We start from the raw sequence: 21,128 nt of genomic DNA, 5'->3' as shown, positions 1-21,128 counted from the left end.
TAGGTTTATTAATTGTCATCTAGTTCCAACGAAAATGATGAAATGTTAATAAGGATCCTCATAAAGTAAGGAGAAGGTAACAGCTGGTAATAGTTTGCACCTAGTTACTCATTAAAATAAATTTGACAAAGATGCAACTGATATATAAAGTCCGTAAATATCTACTGAATAAAATTATTATCATAGAAGGCCATTTATTTGGTATTAGTGAAAGTAAATATTTATATATAACATCCTTGAAATTTTCCTCCAAACTCTTCTGTGATTGGTGGAAAATTTCGAGTCAATGTTGTCATTGGCTCGGCTCCTCTTCTCTCAGCCGGACATCTGAAGTATTGTGTACGGCATGTTATCGGCAACTCTCTCATTATGACACATTTTGCAGGTAAAATTAGGATTACTTCATTTGATTTTTGTGTGTGGTAAGTCATAAGATACGTGTGATGGTAATTCCTTAAAAAAAAGGATGGCGATATGAGTTAACCAACTTTCTTAAAGCGTCCAATAGGGAGAAGCTTCTCCAGTTCAACATGCTTGTGTATACCTCGCTAAGATTTTTGCAGATCTAAAACTGCTCATGGTTTCACTAATGAAATTGAGTATCATTAGCTTCAGAAGTGGACCATTATAAGATAATTGATAGATTTTGATTTTGTGTAAGGATGATTAGATTGAAGGAAAGTGTTTCATGACTGGTAATTTTGCCGATTTATCTTCATTAGGGTAATAGCTTAGTGGTTATTTTGCCGATGTTTCTTCATTGTGGTAAAACCCTCGTGATTTTGTCTAGTAGTGTTAATGTAGTGCATCCTAGATGCAGTAACAGCTGCATAAAATGATTGGGAACAGTTTGATTTAATGAGTGGTATTGAATAATGTGATGAAGGTTTTGTTTATTTGGGAAAGTGAAGTAATTTATGTTAGAGGGAAATGTGTTCATATCTATAAAACCAATTAATATAAGAATTCTTATTGATACTTCGTTGCTGCATCCTATTTAGTGGTCTAGCACCAAGAACAGATGAAGAAATAGCCGTATTTGCTCACTTAGTGAGCTATGACGGAAGCTAAGTTAATGTTATTTTTGAATTCTTTATTTTTCTGTTTATTATTTTGGTAATTGCAGGCACTGTTTTATTGAGGTCTCTCTTGTATTACCTGTCTTACCATATAATTTCTTTTTTGATTGACCCGCTGCACACCACATATTGTCCTCAATCGTTTTATTTTCAACACATTCACCCTGTTCTGTACTTAGTGATCTAGGGCCCATGCTTCACATCCATGCAACATCACCATTAGGACTACTTTACCATCAAACATACCTGTCTTTACCCTTACAGATAGTGAAATCTCATTTTACACCCTCCTCATTGCACTGAGGACCTAAGCACCCTCCCCCTTCTTATGGCTAATCTTATCTTCCATTGTTCCATCCTCTACCATGTCCACTCTTTGGTATTTGAGACACTCCACTCTTCATCTTATCTCCTCATACTCTCATTTCAACCTCTCTCTCTCTCTCTCTCTCTCTCTCTCTCTCTCTCTCTCTCTCTCTCTCTCTCTCCTGCTAAACTTAATATTATTTATATTTACATTATCCTAACTTTTGGCTTTCTCCTTTCATTCTCTTCACTTACTTAGACCAGTTTTTGCAATTTCTCACTAAGGAAAACAATAAACATATTTTACTTATTTAGTATTAAGATGCTCTCAGGCATATGTCGATCCAAAGAAGGTGATATTTTAGATAGCTCTTCATTATGACTGCATCTGATTTTGTACTTTATTTCAGATATAAGGCCTCTCTATTGAATTATGGAAGAGTTTTAAGTGAGAAATATTAAAAGAAATTGTCTCATATCAGGTCACTATGAGTTGTATTACAGTATGTCTTTCTAGGTATTACTTAAATTCTTGCTTTACCGTGAGGTTTAGGTTGGTGCATATGTAGAAAGGTCAAGAGTATGCATGCAGAGGCGATATAGTTTACATGTTAAGAGATCTAAAGAGAAGGCTAATATGCTCCATATGATTAGAATTTTAGCGGAATTTTCAAGAATTACTGGAATATACAAATCCCTCATTTCCCTTTCTGTATGTATACATTAGTATTAAATGAATTATATCAATTGAAATTTTCGGTTTGCAGTCCATACCACTGATGGGATACAGTTTACTGATGGCCCATCAAACCTTGGTAATAATTCTACAGACTTCAAAGGATTTGAAGGGAAAGTGAAGACATTTACTTTCTCGGAGAATGGGAAGAGATTTGCTTGGATTGCGGATGGCCAGTAAGTAATTAGATTTTAACAAGAAGTCTCTGCTGGCTACAAATTGCAGCAGCAGTAAAACAAACAGTAGTAGTATTGATATTCTTTTGCAGTGTTATTTTAGAATATTTTGGTCATCACCTCTTCTTTTTACCTCATGATTTGGGAGGGCAAATGAGGTATATCTCATGCTACAAGTGACATCATTGTTGATTAAGTGTTCCAGAAAGTCTTGATAGGATGATAAGCTGAAGTTGATCAAATTTGCCCTTGAAACTAACTTGATGTTTATCATGTACTGTAGATATTCAGTATAGAAAAGATTTGAGCTACTGTCTGATTTAATGAAATATGAAATTCATGTTCAACATTTACCAGTTTAACCAGAAATTGCAAATCTTATTCCTCTGTCTCTCGTGTAAGATTTTTAACTGTCAGATAAGGAACAAGAATACCATGCATTCATAGCAGCAAATGCATGGTTCCTTTTAAGGGTTGTTACCAATGGATGGTTAACACTAATAGTTTTCAACTAGTTTTCATAATTTGGTTCAGTAGTTGCATTAGCTAAACTTAGGCAACAAGAAACATCAGACTGATATCAAGGGTAACTTTCTGAAGACATGTTTGAATTGGGTTAGGGTATTAGAATATCACCATTTTAGTGAAAAGCAGAGTATTTTCTGTGAAAACCCATTACTTATTTCAGCATAAATTCATTTTGACTTCATACTGTTATCTGATTCATTATCAGAAAGTTATGTTTGTAGGGTTTATGTTGCTGAGGCTCCATCATGGGAAAGAATTGGCAATCTGAAACACTCGCGTGCCCAAGAGATATGTTTGTCTCCCATGGGCACTTACTTGGCTGTCTGGGAATCATATGTCAGTAAGTTCAAGAATGTTTTGTCCTGTACAAAGAAATAATGCTGAAATTACTAATGTACTTTTACTCTGTACACATGCCTCTTTTTTACTCCTGTTCACCTTCATCCAGATTGATTTGATATTATTTTTTAAGTCCAAATTTAATTTTCTTCCAAGATCCTCTTGTGTAGCTTTTTAGCTCATGGTAAGAGGCCATGTGAGATTTTTGCTTTCACTTGGCATTTGTTGTTCTTCAGTTGATTTTTGATATTTCATTTTTCTCTGAAGCTCCAGGTACAATTTCAACCAGATTTGATAAGAATGATCCTTGGGTAATTTTTCCCTTTTTAAAGTTTTGTACAGTGACCCCAAACACCATCCAAGATGGTGGTTGTTAGGAAAACTAAAAATTTCTTTAAGTAGTTTTCATAAGCAAAAATAACTCAGATTTTATCTGTGGCTACATGATTATGAGTTGTTTAATGTGGGATGTAGGTTTTTTAATGAATTAGCGAGTTAGCATCAAAAACAGATGACTGAGCCTTACTAAGATGGAAAAATCATATCCTTTGAAAACACTTGGTTAGTTTAAACCAAACTTGTTGAGGATGGTTTTCAGTGATTTCTTTTCAAACCTGTGTCCAACAAACTGACCACTATCCAAGATGCCTGCTGTTATTTAAAAGTAGCACTTTCTTCAAATCACCATGACTTCTTAGCTTCAAGTCAGAATTGTCTCAAATTCTAGTTGTAAAGGTTTTGAGTCAAATAACATATTAGTAGAATTGGCTCACATATCATCTGCAAAGTTTACTTTTTGTCAGTTATGCAGGTTAAGGCCTATTTCATCAAATATTTACATGATAAAACAAAGTGAGCAATTAGTGATTACAGGCTCATGTGAGCCTTTAGTATTGTTATACAGTGTACCATCCTTTTAACTGTTTTATTCAAGGTGTTATATATTTAATGCACTTTATCGTACATTCATCACAATTTTCTGGCAGATGAAGGTTCTTCCAGACTTCAACTTTCTCAAAGATTAATTTCCTATGATTCTTACAATTCCTTTTACTCCCTCTTACTTTTATGCACTAGAACAATTGCTATCTTTGTCTGATCATCAGGCTCCAGAATATCTTTCTGTTTCCATGTGCATCTTTTACTTGTACCTTAATTTCAGCATACTTCATTTTGAGAGAATGAAGAATTAATGTTTCAGAATTAACATTTTCTCATACTGATTCATTGTTTTTCCTTTTTTTGCATTTCCAGAAACGGTGGACCAGAGTCAAGTTCAGCCAAACTTGAGTGTTTATGATGTATCAGGGAAGAAATTACTCAAAGCATTTTTTCAGAAGAACCAAGTTAACTGGTAAGGCACTGGGAAGTTTGAGAGATATATAAAATCTTTGTTGTACAGCATATAAAGCTGTGTATTTGAACATTGTACAGATAGAGATGGACTAGATCATGTATAGCATGTTTTTGTAGAAGATATTTTGAGTAACTTACGTCAAGTGATTAAAGAAAATTGTGAAAGAAATTCGAAAAAGTGTAACAGTAAATGAAAAAATGTATTTCGTACTGATAGGTAACACTGCAGATTCTGTTTTGAGCAGATAAGGTAACCAAATGTTATTCAAAGAATACTGGGGAACCAGGCAAATTGGGACCAAAAGCTGAGGCAAATAAATTTAGACTAGCCAGATTATGCAAGGCAAAGCCTGTTAGCAGACACACACAGGCAGAGAGAGAGGGAGAGAGAGAGCATTAATAGTATGGCCTTGATTAGGGCCTCAGCTGACCATGTTGTCTCAGCTAACATAAAAAGAAATTGATGTAAACAAGGGAAAATACTATGAACATACAGTTGTGACTAGACTCAAAGGAAGGAGGCCAAGGAAAGAAATAACATGAATCATCTGAGACCACAAAGCTGGAGAAATTAATTTAAACCGAGGAGCAGGATCAGAGGTTAACACAAGTAGAAGATGAAATTGAGAAATCAAACCAGAGATCAAGAAAAGTCATCAAATGGGAGAGAGAGTATTTTTCTTTCTTTTCTCATTTTCTTAATTATTCACTATTTCCTACCAGGAACAAAGAAAAGGCTTTATTTGTCCAAGTTCATTATCTAACTGTCATGTGTAATGTTCCAAAACCACAAGAATTTGAAAGACATTCAGAGGGCATGGTTTCTTTGCTTTACGAGTTTGTAACTTGTGATTTCTTATTTGTAATTACCTATTTGTACTGTAAGGGGAGGGCTTCATCTTTTGAACATTCTTTGCTATCATTGAACATTCTATACTGTCGCACAACTTTCAGAAGTTATATATGATGATTTCTGCATTAACCTTGTCCTAGGTTATTCTGTGCCTTTCATCCTTCACTCTTATACTACATAAGTACTTCTTTTCATCTTTCTTAACAAGTTTCTTGCTTAATTTCATGTTATAGCCTTACATCACTTGAAGAACTGTTCACTTTCTTAATCATTAATCTGTTTTAAGAACTGAAAGGTAGTGATCAGGCCACCCCCTCACTCTTCTTTCTTCCAAGGTGGGCAAATTTAAAGCTTTTATCCTTTCCCTGTAGTGTATCTCTTGATTCTAGGGCCATCTTTGTAACCCTCCCTTGGACCTATTCTGTTAGCTCTGTGTGCTTTAGGTGCGATTAAACTTGGGAAGCATATTCTAATTTTGGCCACATGGAGGATATGAACAGCTAGCTAGATATTATCTTATCCCTATTCTTTAGTGCTATTATCATGTTAGTCGGAAGACAATTTGTGTCCTTTGCTATTCTCCTAATGTTGGAATCTGGTGACAAGGTAGATAAAGTGCTACCTTTCAAGTCCCTCTCACAAACACTTATTTTCTATTAGATGATTATCATACGGAGACCTTCATTCATTCTTTCCGCATCCACATCAATTTGAATTTGCTTGGTTGAATTTTGTATACCATGTATGAGACCAGTGTTGAAGTCTGTCATGGTCCCCTTGTAAGCTGATGCAATCCTCCATGCTTTTCATTTACCACATGACTTTTGCATCATCAGCAAACAAATGCAAGTAGCTGGCCATACATTCTGGTACATCATTCACATAGAACAAGAATCACATTCCCAGAACAGCCTTGCAGCACCATACTGGTGACCTCCATCCATTTGGGGAAAGTACCTCTAACATTTGTCCTTTGTTCTCTTCCACTAAGATAAATCTTTTATCCATCAGAAGAGTCATCTCTTTACTCCTGTCCAGAGACCCAGCTTTTTAATCATTCCTCCTATGCAGTACAGTGTCGAATGCTCTCTGGCACTCCAGATACAGACAGTCCATCCAGCCTTCTCTTTTGTTTGGAAAAGACCTCTTTTCTCATTATCTGCTCATTACACTTCATTTTTTTTTTCCAAAACCCTATTTCTTCTCAGTTAGGTAATTTCTCGTGTAGGAAGTCATCCATATGTTTTTCAATTATCTTTTTGTTTTGGTTTCTTTTGGAGGGGAGGACGTTATGGTCTGAGATAGAAGTTCCCTGTGTTGAGGGTCTTGGTTGGTGTTGGAGCTGTGGATTTCCATAAGCATTCACCAAAGTTGGTCTCCCGATGGTTTTGTTCATAGTGTTAAGGAAGGAGAGCCAGTTTGTTTGTTTGCAAATGGTTAGGATTGTGATGGTTTATTTAGTGTTTGAATTTGTTCTGTGAACCCTCTTGTTGTCTAATAGTTTTGTCTGAGAATGTTCCTCTGTTGTATGACATCAGCAATTTGTTGGGAAAAGCTTGAGTTAGACAATGGGTGATATGAGATTAAGTGTTACATCTTTGTGTCAATCATTTTGCTATATTTTCCCATTATATTATTGCTTAAGAACCTTTTCCTTCCTCTTTTGGAAAATTGAAAATGAGGGGAGGATTTCCAGCCCCCCCCCTCGAAATGGCGAATCTGTATGAAAAAAAAGAACCTATTCAGACTGTCTTTTAGATTTTCCTGTACAAGCTCCTATTTTGGAATAGATTGTTGGTTTCTTTTGATTTAGATACTTTGAGATAATTGCCATTGAATGTTTGTAAGTTGCAGAAGGTAAGGAAGAATAGATTAAGTCTTTTGCTTTCTACATGTTGCAGAGTTCCTAACAGTTGATAAATATATCTTCTGAAGGGTATGTTATCGCTGATTTTATTTCCTATAAACATGGTCCATGTTTTGAAAGGTTATGCATTTAAGAAATTTTAACTAACATACATATTATTCTTTTCAGGCAGCCACAGTGGACAGGTGATGAAAAAATCTTTGCCCGAAATGTTACCAATGAAGTACATTTCTATAAAGCAGATAACTTGCAAAACGTAGATGAAAAGAAGATTCTCCAGAAAATACGATCATTCAGTCTTTCACCTTCCAAAGATAACCATTTTGTTACTTTTTTTGTGCCCAGTAAGTGTTATTTTGTTAAGTACAACTTATTTTATTCGTATCTGGCATACTGTGCATTTCCCCATTAACACTTAAGATACTTATTTTGAATGTCATCACACGTTTCTTTCATTATGTCTTTCCACTAGACCTTTGGTTCCCCTCCATTTCTTGCCTTACCTCGTAAGACTCATTCTTACCTCACTTGGATTCACTTTCAGTTATTTGTATTCTTGTCTTTCATGTATATGTCAAGAAACAACAGTCATACACCAATGAGGACATTAGGAAACATATATCCCGAGAATTAGAAAGTCAGACAGCATAACTGTGCGTACACTTCATGGTTGTTAACCTGACTAATTTGCTGCTGATTCAGGGTCCCTATGTTATAGATGGTACATCACCCAGCTTCAGGTAATTCAACAGATAACTCTTAAGACTGACCTCAGTTTCATATGCATTAACGTTGTATGGATAAGCATACTGTTGCTATTTTAAAGTGAGATTTTTTTGTCATTGCTCTCTCCATTTGATCATGAGTATCCAGACTATTGAACCATTAAAAGAAGGGCTTCATAATATTTTAGAAAGAAGTTATATACAACTTTGGTGCCTTCCACATACTTGTGGTTTATTTGGATATTTTGTTGCAAGATGCAGAATTCTTTCTGCCATCTTTACTCCAATACCATTACCACCTACACAGTGAAACAAAGATTCTTCCAGTACAGTCTCACCTCATCATGCTCATACAACAGCACCAGATCACTCCCACCCAAATGATTTTATAACTAACTACCAACTCCCGAACAGAAAATTAAGCTTACCCAAGCCTTGCCCTTCAGTAACCTCTACTCGCAGATCCCCTCCATCCTCAACAAATAATACACAGCCAAAACAACACACACACACTGTAACAAACTGACAAACACCGAATGACTTATCTCCCAACTCAGTCTTAAACTCTGGCCCACAAAGCTGCACCCATCAAAAATAACACTCTCCAGGCTAACTTGAGTCATAATTACAAACACTGTTTCGACATACCCAAGACCCTTCATTCCCATGATGCAGCTACCATAATGAAGGCACTTAGCACTTACTACTCAGTTGCACTGCATTCTCTACACACAGACACAACCACAATATCACATTTTATGAACTGTGGATGTGGCCAGCTTTTTTAATGGTGCAAGAGCATCATAAAGAAAAAGGGACTCTTAGGGCTAGAAGGAAGGAAGCTAGTATGTATGTGTGTAGGTGTTATTGGAATCTGCCAGCACTAGGTTACACCACAAGTGAATAGTTACCTTTAACAGGGCTGTATCATTGGAAGTACAGTTTCGTCAAAGAACTTCTTACTCTGAAGAAGTCCACATATCCCTGCTCCTGGAAGTAAGAAAGCCTGGGCTGCATAAGCCTTTAGATAAATAAAAGAAATGATTATCCTAGCCTAAGCCATTTACTCAGTCTATCAGTCAGTCCTGAGGGGAGGATGAACTGCTGGCTGAATTCTGCACCCAAGATTTGAACCCAGGAGAGCCATTGTGTGCAATCACAGTACCACTGACTGCTAAATCATTGAAGGTATTAAATTAATGGGCCTTCTTGTACTTGAACAATCCCATATGTTTAGGAGTATGTTAAATCAGAAGAACGGTATAGTAGAAATTGATACTTTTTACTTGTCTTAGATGATGCTGTAATTTTTTACTAATATGATTTTCTTCACTGCAGGTGTGAAGGCAATTCCAGCATATGTCCACCTTTATCGCTTCCCACATTTTCATGAAAATTCTAATGCTCTGGCCAACAAGAGTTTTTTTGAGGTATTGATCATATTTCTTTTAGTATGGCATTTTTTTTCTTTGAGAACTGAGATATGCATGTAAATGGTTGACATAGGTTTGAATGAAGGTAGATTATTTGATGCATCTGCCTGTTTAACTACTACAAGATTTTGCCATGATAGCAAGGGTAGCACAAAATGCTTACCACACATCTTGCTAGATAAATAAGACTGTTCTTCTCATTTGTCACATGCATTACATAATTTTTTATTGTAGGTTCTGTATGGGACTGATTTTGACCATATGTCAAGTTTCCTTTTAAATGTTTCTGTAGTTATCCCATGCATGTTTCTGATTTCTCCTGGTAGTACAGTGAATAGTCATTTTTGCATCCTGGTTGAGTTTTCATATATTTTTTCATTTTTTGTCTTGTCCCATGGTATTCTTGGAGGTTTAACGACTCTATCACCATTGTCTAGAGGCTATACCTTCAGCTTTTGCCATGCATGTATTATATATCTTTTTCCTCTTCTCCTTTAGGTATTTATTTATAGTTATCTCAACCTTTCATGGTGGTTCATATTTTGCAGTCCCTTGATTTTGCTTATCTCTCTTCCTCTTCCTAGGCATTAGAGGCCTAGTTCTTTCTGACTTTCATGATTGTTCACATGTTCCAGAGGAAGAAGATGTGTGGACCAGGGGATTGCTTTTTCTACCTGCAGTACCAGCAATGAAATTTTGCCTAAAGCATGGCTAGCACTTTGTGCTCATTGTGGAACTTGCATGGTTGATGATGCAATTGTTCTTTTCTAAACTCACTGTCAAGTTTCTTTTTGAAGGTTTCGATGCTTACTCTGTCCATTTCTTATTTCACAGGGCAACACTATAATTCTAGTGGGATATTCATGCATTTTTGTCCAATTTCTTTTTAGTATATTCCCAGGTATATTTGTAGATTAAATTACTTTTTCTTTCTCTGTGTGTAGCTTTTACACCTAGAACATTTGTTTTCTGGCTTACATGCTGCCAAGCATTGTCATATATTTCTCTCTCTCTCTATTCTGTGCAGTTTTGATCTTTGATGGTGATGTTGGTGTATCATTCCTCACTTCTAGTAAAATGCTTCTGTAATATCCCTAACTTTATTTATTCCTGGTAGATGGATGACCTTGATGGATAGCCAAACAATACAGAGGTATTCAATTTTGCATCTTTTGTACACACTGAACATTTTCACCTTTCTTTTTCCTTTAGTTGAAGGCTGTCATAATTATACTACATAATTCTCAGCTGATAGTACTATTTCATCAGTTTGCTATCACATTGTAGATCTTTCATGTTTAGTTCAATTTCTGTCTTTCCTTTTTGGGACTTTATAGGGAGACAGTTACATCATTAATCATTCCTAAGCTTATTTGATCAAATTCAACATTTGCTCTTTTCTCCCTGTTTTTTTATTATATCGAAGTTTTTCTGCAAGTTCTCTGTTTTCTAATTCTATTGTTTAACTGAGACTAGTGCCATTTGCAAAGCATTTTATTCTTTCACTTCACAGTCAGTATTTGATATCATTATTTATGATAGTATTTAAGCTAGTACTGTACTTTGTGCTAAACCCAGTAAGGCATTTTATTTATCAGAGACAGTTCCATTTGGTATGGTTCTGAATGTTCTAGATTTTAGAAACTCCTTGACCTATTTCCCATTCTCTTTCCATGCATAAGCATTTTGTATATATCTTTATTGTGTGTCCCTGCTTCATCTCATTTACTTACTTTTGTCCAAGTTTATGCTCAACTTTCCCCTTTGATGCACTCCTCAGTTTATCACTGGGTGTTACCTGATGACATTTTCCATGTGTTATTGTAATGCTCGCTAAAGTTTGGTATGATTAGTGTCATACTGAAGACCATAGCTAGTATCTTATTGTAACTTATTTAATTACAGGTTGATAGCGTACAAAATTACTGGAACAAACAATCTTCTGCATGCTTACTTTTGACTGCTGCAGAAGTAGCTAAGTCAGGAGGGTCGTACTATGGGGATCAAATGCTTTTCTACCTCAGTGCTCGAGGAGACTCAATTAGGATCACATTTTGTAAGTTTTCAGTGTTATATGACATTGTACAGTGGAGAGATTAAATTAACCCATAGAACTTGTGTTTTTACGTGAACAAAGGAGTAAAATGACTGCTTGGGTAGCTCATGAAAATTTCCCTGTGTGATTTATACCATATTTTGTTGACATATGCAAAGTGCTCATTATATGCTTTAATTTACAGAGCATCTCCACTTCCCCTTCCTCCTTTCTTCTTCATTAAGTTTTTTAGCTTTGTTTGGCTTTTTGATATGGATAGCAGTTTGACTGCTTGACTGCTCTTTTGTTTCTCTTGTGTATTTATGTATGATTGATGATCCAGACAGTCAAAAGAGTGACTTGTATTTTCTTAAGGCTTATTTTTACTATTATATTTTCAGCTAAACCAGGAAATATTCATTCTGTGGCGTGGTGTCCCGATGGCCAAGAATTCTTTGCAGTTTATGGTACAATGCCGTCCAAAGCTACACTTTTTAACCAAAAATGCGATGCAATTGCAGAGTTTGGTACAGGTGCCAGGAACACAGTTCTTGTCAATCCAGTTGGCAATATTGTGTTAGTGGGTGGATTTGGCAACATAGCAGCTAGATTTGAGGTAAGATGTCTCATGGTTTAATTTAGAATATAAAAACAAATTTGACAAGTAAATTTCAAGTTCATATTCATAAATCTTCCCTTACTTTGTATGGTTTCACTTTGCAAGGATTCTTTTTTGCACAGTTTATTTTCTAAAAAAAAAAAGATACACTGCATGGGAATTGCTTGCATGCATGGGTTGATTGTCCAAAGGCTGGGCTACATCCCACCCCAAGTCCTAAACTCAAGTCCCTATCAAGTTCAAGTGAGGCTGAGCTTTGTTGTTGTTGTCTTTGATTGACTGTTTATTTTATTTCTTTATCATTACTCCAATTGCAATGTGATAGAATGGATCAGGTACATACAGCTTCCAAACATCACTAACACACATCCTTAACCCAGGCCTGGTACGCTAAATGGAAACATGGACTTCATCGCTTATAAAGTTGCTTCTTACTTTTTCACTTACCATACGAAGTAGGTTGGTCAAGTGAGATCATTATCCCCCATCTATATTTATACTAACTTTATAAAAAAGAATGCTTCTATTACACTTGAACCCCAGTCATTGCTCTTATCATCCTCATCTGTAATATCCATAGACTTAATCAATTTCCTCTTTGTTTTTTTATCCAACTCTTACACACAGTACCTTTCCCCCTCTACAGTACTTCACTACTGTATATCCACTTTGCCAACCCATCATCTGCTATAGATTTTATATGACCATATCATCTTAAAGAATGGTTTTAAAATACTTTGTATGAATATGAGGGACATGAAGTTGCTGTCCCACCCATCTCTGTCGTCACTTTTTTTCTTACTTGACTTTACATATCAGATGTGAAAGCTGGTTATTGTGGTCACCTGAGTCTTGGCATGATGCCACCTTGTGAAGGTAGCCGCTAAATCCAAATCTGCAACTTGACTCCTGAATGGAGAATTTTGATCAGCTTTTTGTGGAAGAAGTGGTATCATTGTGTTTTGATGTTATACTATATCATTCACAACACTGTGACCTCTTGCAGTTCATGGTACGTTGTTGAAACTTTAGAATTGTACATAGGACATAATTTTTCTTCAGTGATAGATCTCTAATATATATATTAAGCACAAGGGTAATCCACAAAATCTAAAAGAAATTTATAGATATTTTTCAGCTCATTAACCAAATAATCTTTGTACAGATGTGGAACATAGCAACACGAAAGCTGATTGGTGAAACTGAATGTTCTGACACTACACATTTGAGCTGGTCTCCCTGTGGCCAGTACTTGCTTACAGCCACTTGCTCACCAAGACTTAGGGTTAATAATGGGTGAGTTGTACCAAAGGAACTTTTATTCAAGTTTGATGCTTAGATTGTCTTTTTAACTATGCAGTTTGTAGTCAATGTTTTCCAAAAAAATATTCCTGGAAGCACTACTTGAGAAATTTAACAATGGAGAAGTATCACTGCTCCAAACCTCATTAGTTTTTCACTTTTACTTTTTTGTACAGTATATTAAGCATTATTATTGAATGCAGCTAGGAAAATAATGTGGATGTGATGAATGTAAGATCTCTGTGTTAAGGATTTTAGTTATATATATCTATTTTGTATTTTATTATACTGAATTGCCGTCTCCCGCATTAACGAGGTAGTGCAAGGAAACAGGCAAAAGAATGGCCCAAACCCACCCACATACACATGTATATACATAGACACCCACACACACACACACACACACATACATACCTATACATTTCATTGTATATATACTTCCCATGCATTCCCCACGTGTCATAGAAGGTGACCAAAGGGGACGGGAGCGAGGGGCTAGAAACCCACCCCTCCTTGGATTTTAACTTTCTAAAAGGGAAACAGAAAATATGTACATGTGTATATATATATATATATATTTTTTTTTTTTTTTTTTTTTTTTTTTATACTTTGTCGCTGTCTCCCGCGTTTGCGAGGTAGCGCAAGGAAACAGACGAAAGAAATGGCCCAACCCCCCCCATACACATGTATATACATACGTCCACACACGCAAATATACATACCTACACAGCTTTCCATGGTTTACCCCAGACGCTTCACATGCCTTGATTCAATCCACTGACAGCACGTCAACCCCGGTATACCACATCGCTCCAATTCACTCTATTCCTTGCCCTCCTTTCACCCTCCTGCATGTTCAGGCCCCGATCACACAAAATCTTTTTCACTCCATCTTTCCACCTCCAATTTGGTCTCCCTCTTCTCGTTCCCTCCACCTCCGACACATATATCCTCTTGGTCAATCTTTCCTCACTCATTCTCTCCATGTGCCCAAACCACTTCAAAACACCCTCTTCTGCTCTCTCAACCACGCTCTTTTTATTTCCACACATCTCTCTTACCCTTACGTTACTCACTCGATCAAACCACCTCACACCACACATTGTCCTCAAACATCTCATTTCCAGCACATCCATCCTCCTGCGCACAACCCTATCCATAGCCCACGCCTCGCAACCATACAACATTGTTGGAACCACTATTCCTTCAAACATACCCATTTTTGCTTTCCGAGATAATGTTCTCGACTTCCACACATTCTTCAAGGCCCCCAGAATTTTCGCCCCCTCCCCCACCCTATGATCCACTTCCGCTTCCATGGTTCCATCCGCTGCCAGATCCACTCCCAGATATCTAAAACACTTCACTTCCTCCAGTTTTTCTCCATTCAAACTCACCTCCCAATTGACTTGACCCTCAACCCTACTGTACCTAATAACCTTGCTCTTATTCACATTTACTCTTAACTTTCTTCTTCCACACACTTTACCAAACTCAGTCACCAGCTTCTGCAGTTTCCCACATGAATCAGCCACCAGCGCTGTATCATCAGCGAACAACAACTGACTCACTTCCCAAGCTCTCTCATCCCCAACAGACTTCATACTTGCCCCTCTTTCCAAAACTCTTGCATTTACCTCCCTAACAACCCCATCCATAAACAAATTAAACAACCATGGAGACATCACACACCCCTGCCGCAAACCTACATTCACTGAGAACCAATCACTTTCCTCTCTTCCTACACGTACACATGCCTTATATGTATACATATGTATATATGTATATGTCTGTTTACATATGTATATGTCTGGTTTACCCCAGATGCTTTACATTCCCTGTTTCAATCCATTGACAGCACGTCCACCCCGATATAACACATCATTCCAATTCACTTTGTTCCTTGCACGCCTTTCACCCTCCTGTATGTTCAGGCCTCTATTGCTCAAAATCTTTTCCACTCCATCCTTCCACCTCCAATTTGGTCTCCCACTTCTCGTTCCCTCTACCTCTGACACATTTATCCTCTTTGTCAATCTTTCCTCACTCATTCTCTCCATGTGACCAAACCATTTCAATACACACACTTCTGCTCTCTCAATCACACACTTTTTATTAACACACATCTCTTGCCTTTTCATTACTTACTCGATCAAGCCACCTCACACCACATATTGACCTCAAGCATTTAATTTCCAGTACATCCACCCTCTGCACAACCCTATATATAGCCCACACCTTGCAACCATATTCCTTCAAACATACTCATTTTTGCTCTCTGAGACAACACTCTTGCTTTCCACACATTCTTCAATGCTCCCAGAACCTTTGCCCCCTCCCCCACCCTGTGACTCGCTTCCGCTTCCATGGTTCCATCCGCTGCTAAATCCACTATCAGATATCTAAAACACTTCACTTCCTCCAGTTTTTCTCCATTCAAACTTCTCTTTTTCTTTCATACTATTCGCCATTTCCCGCGTTAACGAGGTAGCGTTAAGAACAGAGGACTGGGCCTTTGAGGGAATATCCTCATCTGGCCCCCTTCTCTGTTCCTTCTTTGAGAAAAACAAAAAAAACAAGAGGGGAGAGGATTTCCAGCCCCCCGCTCCCTTCCCTTTTAGTCACCTTCTACGACACGCAGGGAATACGTGGGAAGTATTCTTTCTCCCCTATCCCCTACCTCCCAATTAACTTGCCCCTCAACCTTAGTGAATCTGTTAACCTTGCTCTTATTCACTTTATTCTCAGCTTTCTTCTTTCACACACCTTACCAAACTCAGTCACCAACATCTTCAGTTTCTCACCCGAATCAGCCACCAGGTCTATATCATCAGCGAACAACCACTGACTCACTTCCCAAGCCCTCTCATCCACAACAGACTGCATACTTACCCCTCTCTCCAAAACTCTTACATTCACCTCCCTAACCACCCCATCCATATACAAAGTAAACGACCATGGAGACATCATGTGCCCTTGCTGCAAACCAATATTCAATGGGAACCAATCACTTTCTTCTCTTCTTACTCGTACACATGCCTTACATCCTTGGTTTACTATCAAACATGGAGCTGTTGTTTCGTGTCTGACACCCATAGTTCATCCCCTAATGGTTTGCCACTTTTATCCTTGGATATGCTGGAACACCACTTGTAATTTGATAAAAGTTATATTGGAATCATTTGTTTGCTGTATCAGTAGGTCTCGATGGATACAGAATTTGGAAAATATATTATTCTTTATATATCTATTTATCCATCATCCCCTTCATTTCTAGTTCCATAGGGTAGATTAAGTGCACATTACCATTCATCACTGTAGATGATGAACTTTTGGAGTCTGTGTCTAGACTGTAAATATGACTGTATTGCTACAAATACCTCATGTGGATATTTGACAAGAATTATGGCTGATGTAAGAAATCAGTTGTCTTGGTCTTATACAGTAATAATTTGTTTAGTGAAGAGTCTAATAAGCATCAGCAGTTAAATTGATATAGTGCTCAACCAGCATCACAAAAAAGTTTTTTTGTTACATGAATCATAACAGCCATTAAAGTTGGTATTGGCATATTTGTACCCTTTGACATCATTTAGCCTGCATACACAGCAGTTATTTTCATTTTTATTGTCGAATGAAAAAGATTGTAGGTTATCTAAGGAAAATAACCATCATCTATTATATCATAAGGTTATGAATAATTGGGTAAGTCCACCAAGTCACCAAATTCAGGACTTCTTCCTACCATGGCGTCCTACCAGTTAATTGATCATTCCTGATGTCTTCTTATTTTTTTAACATTATCTGTAATAAGTCAGATATAGTGTGCTTTTCATGTTTTGGAAGCAGACAAACAAACTAAGAATGCCTTGTGAATTATTTTCCATTCATACTCAGTTCTTTGTTTATGTTAAACTGGCATTGGTTGATAGTATGTGATACTGTCATGAGTATTATTCAAGTTGCCTTATACTTAAAGTGCTGTATACAGTGTTTGAATTTTACTGGATGTGTAAACAGGTTATAATTTGATATTCAGGTTGATGATACAATTCATATGGTAGGTTGTATTTTTGTTACACTTAAAGATGATCCTCATACTAATTGCATGTGGATGTAGATTATGTAAGATAAGCTGTTATGTAAATGCTGCTTAACAAGTGAGTGATAATGAACATGTTGGTCCATTATCATTTACAAGTAATTTATATTTCAGCATTAAACAGGGCTTTTTGGCATTATTATATGAAATTGGAGGTTAGAGTTAGTTTACAAAGTGAAAAAATAGAAAATTGTTTTATACTAGAATGGAAATCACTGTTTACTTCAGCACAATGAAGATGTATTTGAGGGAACTAAGAGTTCTGTATGTGGTGCAGTGGTAGTTGGTGTCTTTCACCGACTCGTTTCAATGTATCCCTTTAGAAAACCTTGAGCATTGTTTGCCGTTTTATCTTAGGGAATAACTTAAGAAGTTAGAAGTCCAACTAGCTTACATGAGATGGTGCATTAGAATGATACTTCATCTATATGTCTATCTATATCTCTTGACACCCATTCCCTCTGGAAACTCCCGTGAAGGGTGTGGCCATGGCAAAAGTCTCCTTACATGCTGTCATCAAAATTTCTTTTATGATCGGATGGTAAAATCTTTATGTATTTTTAATCTTCTTAGTAGGTAATAAATATGAAATTATTATTTTCAGATATAGGTTATGGCATTACACAGCAGTCTTGCAGCATGAGAGTTTTATGAATGAACTCTTTTGTGTACAGTGGATCCCAGACTCTGATGCTGCCAAGCCTTTCACTGTCTCTACTAAACCTGTTTCTGGTATAGAATCTTCATTAGTGTCTGGTGAGTCGTATTTACTTGATTGTTCAGTACATGGAGGAAGTTTTAAACTCGTGGAGCCCCATCACTTGAACAACTTTTTAAAATTTCTGTATGCTGCTTGCATTTGTTTTTTCCTAAGGCAGACTGTTCCATTTGTATAAGTGCTCCCCCATATAATCATATCACTGCCACAAGGCATATATGTCAATCCTGTCATAGAGCAATGTCTTTAACATTTTGAGAAGTCTCTTCCTGAAGAAAACTTTTGAACAAAAAAATTGTAGGATAAGTATTGTCACTAACAGTAAAAGATAAATGACGATTTTATATACAAATTGATATAAGTTACAGTAGTACTTATGTTGCACTTTCCCATTAGGTATCAGGTTGGGTTGTGTAGAATTGATTAATGATACTCATTTGAATATCCTAACAGCATCAAAACAAAAGTACATCCCTCCTTGTCAGAGAGGAGCCAAAGGTCCTGTTGGTGCTCCAAGTACAGAGAAGAAGTTCCTTAGTGAGATGAGTGAAGGTAGAAATTGTTCTCATTTATTAATTTTCTTGTGAAACACTAGAGTTTTTCCTTATTATTGATGTTTAACAAACAACTGAACTTACAGTAGGTCTCTTCTTATTTTTGTTTTAGTTTTTCTCTTTATTTAGCAGGATCATTATATTAATGTTGCATCAATTTGAAATATTTTACAATGAACAAAGATAAGAGTTTCAGTTAAAGTGAATTTTTTTTGGCTCTATTTAGCACCTCCCCCGCCGTCAAAGACAGCTTTAAGGAACAAAAAAAGGAGAGAAGCAGCTAAGAAGAAGCGTGAAGAAGAAGAGGCTGAGAAGGAAGGAAAGAGCAAAAGCAATTGGAGAGCACCTGCTTCAGAATCTCAAACACCTGTTCAGTCATTTGCTACAAATATTGAATTGACTGGGGATCGTGATAAGGACAGAAAGATAAAAAATATTAAGAAGGTAAGTCGAGAATACAAGATTGTGTCATGCCATGGTAATTTGACAAACTTTGTTAGGTGATAAATTTTATGGATATCATTTGTTGAAGTGGAAAAGTAGGAGTAACAAATGAGATTCAGAGATGAAGAACAAAATGTGTATGAATTGTAAAGTAATTAAAGTAGACGTAGCTGGAAATGCAATAAGTGTTGAAAGAAATTGAGGATTTGCTTGAGAGTGGTCAGTGCAAGTGTGAAATGTGATTAGCTGACAGATATGAAAGTAACATGGATTTGTTTATTTGGAAGTACATATACCATTAAAACAATCTTTACACCAGTGAACGACAGATCTCAGAATGATCGCCTGGTAACTTTAAAAGGTTGGTATGCTTTTATGTTTTTCATCTTTATATCATATTATGTCACTTTGAAAATGTAAAGATCGTTTTTGTACTGAGCGTACATCCAACAGTATTGAAATTTAAGTTGTGAAAAGCAGCAAAAAAACATTATAAGGAGACTAAGTAGGAGCTTATGCAGTCATGTGATAACAGTGTAAAGTTTAGAATTATTACCTAGTCCATGGGTACAAAATATGCTTCCTGAAATATAGTTTTGAGATGAATCAGTAATTGAAAATAATGCCAACCTGATGCGGAAATGAGATTTACATTCATCTTCTGAAAGTAGATTTCCCTCTTATCAATTATTACCTTAGCTTTATTGTGTTTGAATTATCTCACTGTTTTCTAGGTAATAACCTTTTGTTAATTTCAGAAACTTCATGCAATTGCAAAATTGAAAGCAGAACAGGAAAGTGGAAAAGTTTTGGAGGAAAATCAACTGGAAAAGATAGCCACTGAAGAAAAACTAATGGAAGACTTGAAGGAACTGCTCCTCTGATATACTGCAGTATTATATACAATATAATGTAATCTCAATTTATTGAGCATCCAACTTGTTTTAAACGAATAATGTCTCTAGTTTCAATATTTGGCAGTGTTGTGATGTAAATCTAGTTTCATGACCGGCAGGCTAGAAAATCCGTATTATGAAAAGTCATAGTTGTTATTATGCTGTTCATTAATGTTAAATGCATGGGCATTTGGAAATCAGCATATATTTATTAGTTGGTTTGCCATATGCATATACCATGCATAATTGAATTTGAGAGCCATCAGAGTTGAAAATTATGATTAAGAATGTAGCATAATATGCAGAAAACTTTTTTGAGTCCATTTATTCTTAGAACTTTACACTACATTTTTCAGACACTGTCTTTTCAAAAATCTGCATAGAACTGTTATGATAATTTGCCAATAACAGAATTTATAAGGAATGTCAGCCTTGATTTTATCAGATTTTGTATGAATGGCATCATATGAAGAAAGCTGTTTTCATTCCTCCTGTACTTAGAGCTTGACACAATTTTTTTTAAACGTATTTAGTAAAACTGCATGATTTCATCAAATTTACTTCAGCTAATGTCTTCCATACAGCATTTAACAATATGATTTTCACACTTTCATTGTTTCACAAGTATGTGAAGTTGCATATCATTTGCTTCCATCCAAGTTAACCTGGCATTGTAAAGCAAAGGCATTTGTAAAATGAGGCTGTGATTGGGATTTTCTTTATTTTTATTAGTGCTGACAGTTATACTGAAATTTATTGTCAGTGGCTTACACGATAAGTTTCATAAAACAAAATATATTTTGTTTGCACAGAAGCATTTTTTTTATATTTTGTTCAGCAGAGGTTTTGTTGATTTCATGAGGTTTATATTGGAGAAAATACAAGACCAGTATTAAGCATATTAACCTTTGGAAATTAATGCAGATGGGTGACATCTACATTTTTGGAAAATTTGTAGTTTTCCATGCTTTTATCTATGGGAATTTTTTCCCCCATATTCATCATATCCTGCCTAAACATGGTAGTGCAGGGATTGGAAATCATGTTGATTTCAAGAAAA

General features: G+C 36.3%; 1 protein-coding gene across 1 annotated transcript; it reads left to right on the top strand.

Moving 5' to 3' along the window:
• Nucleotides 1-276: 276 nt before the first annotated feature.
• eIF2A (eukaryotic translation initiation factor 2A) lies at nucleotides 277-20,561 on the top strand. The gene is made up of 13 exons (XM_071691427.1): nucleotides 277-385; nucleotides 2,153-2,297; nucleotides 3,047-3,165; nucleotides 4,419-4,518; nucleotides 7,409-7,584; nucleotides 9,304-9,395; nucleotides 11,304-11,454; nucleotides 11,835-12,049; nucleotides 13,218-13,348; nucleotides 18,061-18,212; nucleotides 18,628-18,726; nucleotides 18,955-19,172; nucleotides 19,931-20,561. Exons 1-13 carry the CDS (start codon nucleotides 370-372, stop codon nucleotides 20,054-20,056), a joined length of 1,740 nt encoding a protein of 579 aa, XP_071547528.1. The 5' UTR covers nucleotides 277-369; the 3' UTR covers nucleotides 20,057-20,561.
• Nucleotides 20,562-21,128: the final 567 nt, after the last annotated feature.

Source organism: Panulirus ornatus, chromosome 50, assembly GCF_036320965.1.
Source record: "Panulirus ornatus isolate Po-2019 chromosome 50, ASM3632096v1, whole genome shotgun sequence".
Lineage (NCBI taxonomy): Eukaryota > Metazoa > Arthropoda > Malacostraca > Decapoda > Palinuridae > Panulirus > Panulirus ornatus.
Note: the sequence above shows the minus strand (reverse complement) of the source record. Positions and strands in the feature narration are given on the sequence as shown.